This window comes from Humulus lupulus, chromosome 7 (genome assembly GCF_963169125.1).
Source record: "Humulus lupulus chromosome 7, drHumLupu1.1, whole genome shotgun sequence".
Taxonomy (NCBI): domain Eukaryota; kingdom Viridiplantae; phylum Streptophyta; class Magnoliopsida; order Rosales; family Cannabaceae; genus Humulus; species Humulus lupulus.
The window spans coordinates 97,239,023-97,243,016 of record NC_084799.1 but is presented as its reverse complement, the minus strand read 5'-3'; the positions used below and the strand labels follow the sequence as shown (position 1 = coordinate 97,243,016).

At 33.4% G+C, this 3,994-nt stretch overlaps 1 protein-coding gene across 2 annotated transcripts; it reads right to left on the bottom strand.

Moving 5' to 3' along the window:
* Window positions 1–261: 261 nt before the first annotated feature.
* Window positions 262–3,546, bottom strand: LOC133788482 (enoyl-[acyl-carrier-protein] reductase, mitochondrial). Of its 2 annotated transcripts, none has more exons than XM_062225979.1 (10): window positions 3,300–3,546; window positions 3,102–3,199; window positions 2,876–3,007; window positions 1,971–2,114; window positions 1,769–1,871; window positions 1,521–1,620; window positions 1,282–1,358; window positions 1,108–1,186; window positions 763–881; window positions 262–614 (listed from the first exon to the last, which is right to left on the bottom strand). In XM_062225979.1, exons 1-10 carry the CDS (start codon window positions 3,494–3,496, stop codon window positions 521–523), a joined length of 1,143 nt encoding a protein of 380 aa, XP_062081963.1. In that variant the 5' UTR covers window positions 3,497–3,546; the 3' UTR covers window positions 262–520. The 2 variants fall into 2 exon arrangements, with proteins under 2 accessions (XP_062081963.1, XP_062081964.1); XM_062225980.1 differs by having other exon boundaries at window positions 3,102–3,191; window positions 3,300–3,491.
* Between the last annotated feature and the right edge of the window lie 448 nt (window positions 3,547–3,994).

Below are 3,994 nucleotides of genomic sequence, written 5' to 3'. Positions count from 1 at the left end.
CAGAAATAATTAATGTAGAAAAAAAAACTATAGAAAAACGAATGTATAGTTTATTCTTATTTATAACCAACTCAATTTGAAACTAAAACTTTTTGTGACTATAAAAATTATTCCAACATAGAATAACACTATATAAAAGTTTTACAGTAATTTTTATATTTTTTTAAAGATGAAAAAAAAAAGAAATAATAATTACTAAAACTAACCCAATTTATTTTTAAGTAATAGTACAACTTTTCCCTAATATAACAACATACAACATTCAGTGGGGATGTTAGTCATGACTCATGACTATTTTATTAAAAGAAATTTTTACAAGCTTGCCTGCTTATTTTAGATCACGTGTGACAAACCAGCTTTTTGAACTCCATATGTTTTAAATAGTTTATATAACTTAGCAATCCTTTCGATCACTGAAGTTCCTAATCTAACATATCACAACTCTTTTAAATACAATGTAATGATTAAGAAAAAATCTAGATGCATTCCCTAAGAAAATTCTTACTCTAGTTAGGCTAATTCAGAATTTTATGACTTGTTTTGGTTGGCTCCCCAGTTTACCAAGAGCCTTGTCAAGGGCAGTGCTGAAATTGTCAAACGGAACCAGCTCCATTCTGTAATGGCAAAACATCAACATTGAAACATAAATTATTATCTGAAAAAAGAAAATGGTTTGAAAAAACAGCCAATATATCTTTAGTCAATTAATAGGAATGCACAACAATAGAATAAAGCAAACTAAGCAACATAAAGATAGCATACTCATATTTTAACTTCTCTTCTCGTGCTAGATCCAAGAGGTAATCTATCATTCTTCTACATTCTTTAGCATTATCCGCTCCCAACCATTTCTGTAACCAGAATCCCCTTAAAGAAAGGTCCTGTTAAAACACAGATTAATATGAACTTCAGTGAGATGATATCACAAATTGATACAGAGGCCATTCAAGCAGAGAAAAAAGAAAAGAATAACAGATATAAAGACAAGAACAATTGTAAAATACTTCCTAATAAATAGAGGTGAAAAGAAACTTTAAGATGATCACACAAAAGCCCATAGATTAGTCTGAAGGGCAATTAACTGCAGCAAAATGGAGAATGTAAGACCTTAAAAATGAAAGATGAAGTGGATACAGTAATTGGCTTCTTAGACATGCCACCATATGTGACCATGGTTCCTCCATGTCTGTGAAAAAAAACATGAAGAGGTGTAAGAGGGTTTTTGTTTTAAAAATTAAAATATAATCGCTTAAAGTCTTGAAAAAAAATTGTAGATCACACCTCAAAAATTTGAGAACCAAAGAAGCAGCATTTCCTCCAACACAGTTAAATCCCAATGCAGGTTCAGGTATACTGGTCTAGCAGGTAAGCAGGATGCAAGTAGATAAAATTAGTTAAAACATTTGGAAATATCAGTAGAATATGTCATGGAACAACAAAAGTAACAAGACTTTTGTGCATGGTAGAAAAACCTGCATAATTTAGAGAACATAAAGCACAATGTCAGTTAAGATTGATACCAGAAGGCCCTTGACATTTTTCACTTCCAATTGGCTCTCGGTAAAAACTTCATCTGCACCAAGTTTCTTAAGTTTTTCTTTTGCTTCATCTGACCCAGGCCTGTAAAGAAGCAGGGAATGATAAATCAAAGTAAGATTTTGAGTGAAAACTTGAGTTCTTGAAAAGACATTGATAATTAATTACATATGTCTGGAAATTGCCAACTAACAGAAAATTAGAAAAGTAGAGAAGCTCGGGAATATTGCACCTATCTCTTAAGATGTTGATAGTATGGACACCACGGTCTCGTGCAATCTGAATTACACACTGCCCCACAATGCTTGTGGCTCCATTTTGAACAATAGCATCTCCTGGTCAAATTGAAATAGAGCATTCATAGAAAAATTCCAGTGCAGTCAGTATTAAGTTCAAACCATAACCATACAAAACAAATGATAAAATGGAAGTACCCGAGTTTAAAGTAACATAGTCTTCAAACATTCTTAAAGCAGTCAAAGGATTAACGGTAACAGTGGCAGCATATTCCACCGGTGAGTCCTTATCAATCTTGTACCAAACACTCTGATCTTGGACAACGTAAGTCTGCCACATCCCTGAGCAGAAAGACATATATTAATGCCCAGTAAGATTAACCAAATCACATACTTATGTTTCATGTATGTACTGCAACTTTGACATCTATATTTTGTTTGATGTAAATGAAGACTTTTCAGGTAACACGTTTCCAAATGGTAGTAGTAGTAAGTGCATGTAAACCCCTCACTTTTTCGAGTTGAAATAGTCCTGTGAAAGTACACCACCCCTCAAGTGTTGATGTCAGAGGCAAAATCTCAAGTTCTAACAACCTTGTGTATCCCCTTTTCTATTTAAATGTACACCGACCTCTTATGAAAACCCAACCTTTCTATAGCCCCTGTCTTGCTTTTCCACTATTAAAATGTAAAAAGAAAGGGGTCATAGGCATAGTGTAGTGGTACTACAACCCCTCCATACAAAAAGAGGAGCTCTCTCAAGTTCGAATTCTCCAACCCAATGTCGAATATTGAAAAACAAAATGTACAAGAAAGGAGTAACCAGAAAAAGACTTAACACTCTGGCTCATGAGTTAGCCTTTAATTAAATTAAAAGCACTCTCAGTTTTGGCATAACGGTAACTAGAACCCCCAAGCCAACAAGGAATATCACAAGCGGTAATCATCACTGGTTTTTGAACTAATTAAAGGAACTAGAATTGCATAGGTCTGTGCGTTATAATTTGTAATCGATGATCACATTATATAATGCATAATAATTTTCTCAACAGAATAAAAAAAAAAACAATGTATAAGGTTGGAACTGAAAAAGGAAAATATACCAGAGGAGGGCGGAGATGGAATGACCAAATCGCCAGGTGAGAGACCCTTCACTGCAGAACCAACCGAGTATACCTCCCCTACACCTTCATATCCTCCGATAGCTGGCAATTGCGGCCTCACAGGATATACCCCTATCATGGTTAAGTTTGAAAACTCTTCAGCCCCATGAGATGAGTATCTATAAGGTTTCAAAAACTTAAAGGTTCCATAGCCAAAGCTTAAAACCTTCAATGCGATTGATATCAGAGGGATTGATAGGCGCGGCCAGCATCCTAACACAGATGTCGTTCTCTTTCACTTCTACAGGCGGAAGTTCTACAACTCTTCCAACAACAACAACCTTATTTACTTCCAAATTTAAAAAAATTAAAAAATTCGGAAGTTCCTGACTCCTAATTAAGTAACTGAAAGTAACAATCATACCTAGTAACGACATCGGGAGGACCTTGTTGTTCGTACACGACGGCCTTAGACGGCGGTGACATGTTGGCGGCCGAGAATGCTCGAACGTTTAGGGTTTGGAACCGAGAGATGAAGGACCGTTTTGTTGCTGGAACGAAGAGGGATGGTCCGCCATTTCTGAGAGCTCTCAAAGTCGCTGATCGTACCAGAGACGCCATTGCTATTCAGTTGAGTGGTTTAGTTGGTTTATGTGTGAGTTACACACATCCTGTATTAAACATTGGTAAATTAATACTAGAATTTGTGTAAATTAAAAATTAAATTATATTTGTACTTAAAAAAAAAATATATATATATATATATAAAGCACCATTAATTCAAAAAATAATAATAATAATTTTTTAATATTTTTTCTCAATATTTTTTTAATACATTTTTAAAAAAATTGTTAATTTTAATAAATTTATTTCATCTTGTTTTCATAATTTTTTTAAATAATGTATAATTATTTAAATTTTTATTTTATTTAAATATTTAAAAATATATATTATTTATATATTTTTTTTAAAATATTAAAGAAATGTGAGCATAAATTGATAAAAATATATATTATATATGGCGAATTCTTCAGTCCCTCACAAGACTCAGTCCTTTAGTGTGGGGTCCAGTTTTTTGCCAATTGTCCAAATTTTATAGGAGTAAGTCTTTTTTTCACA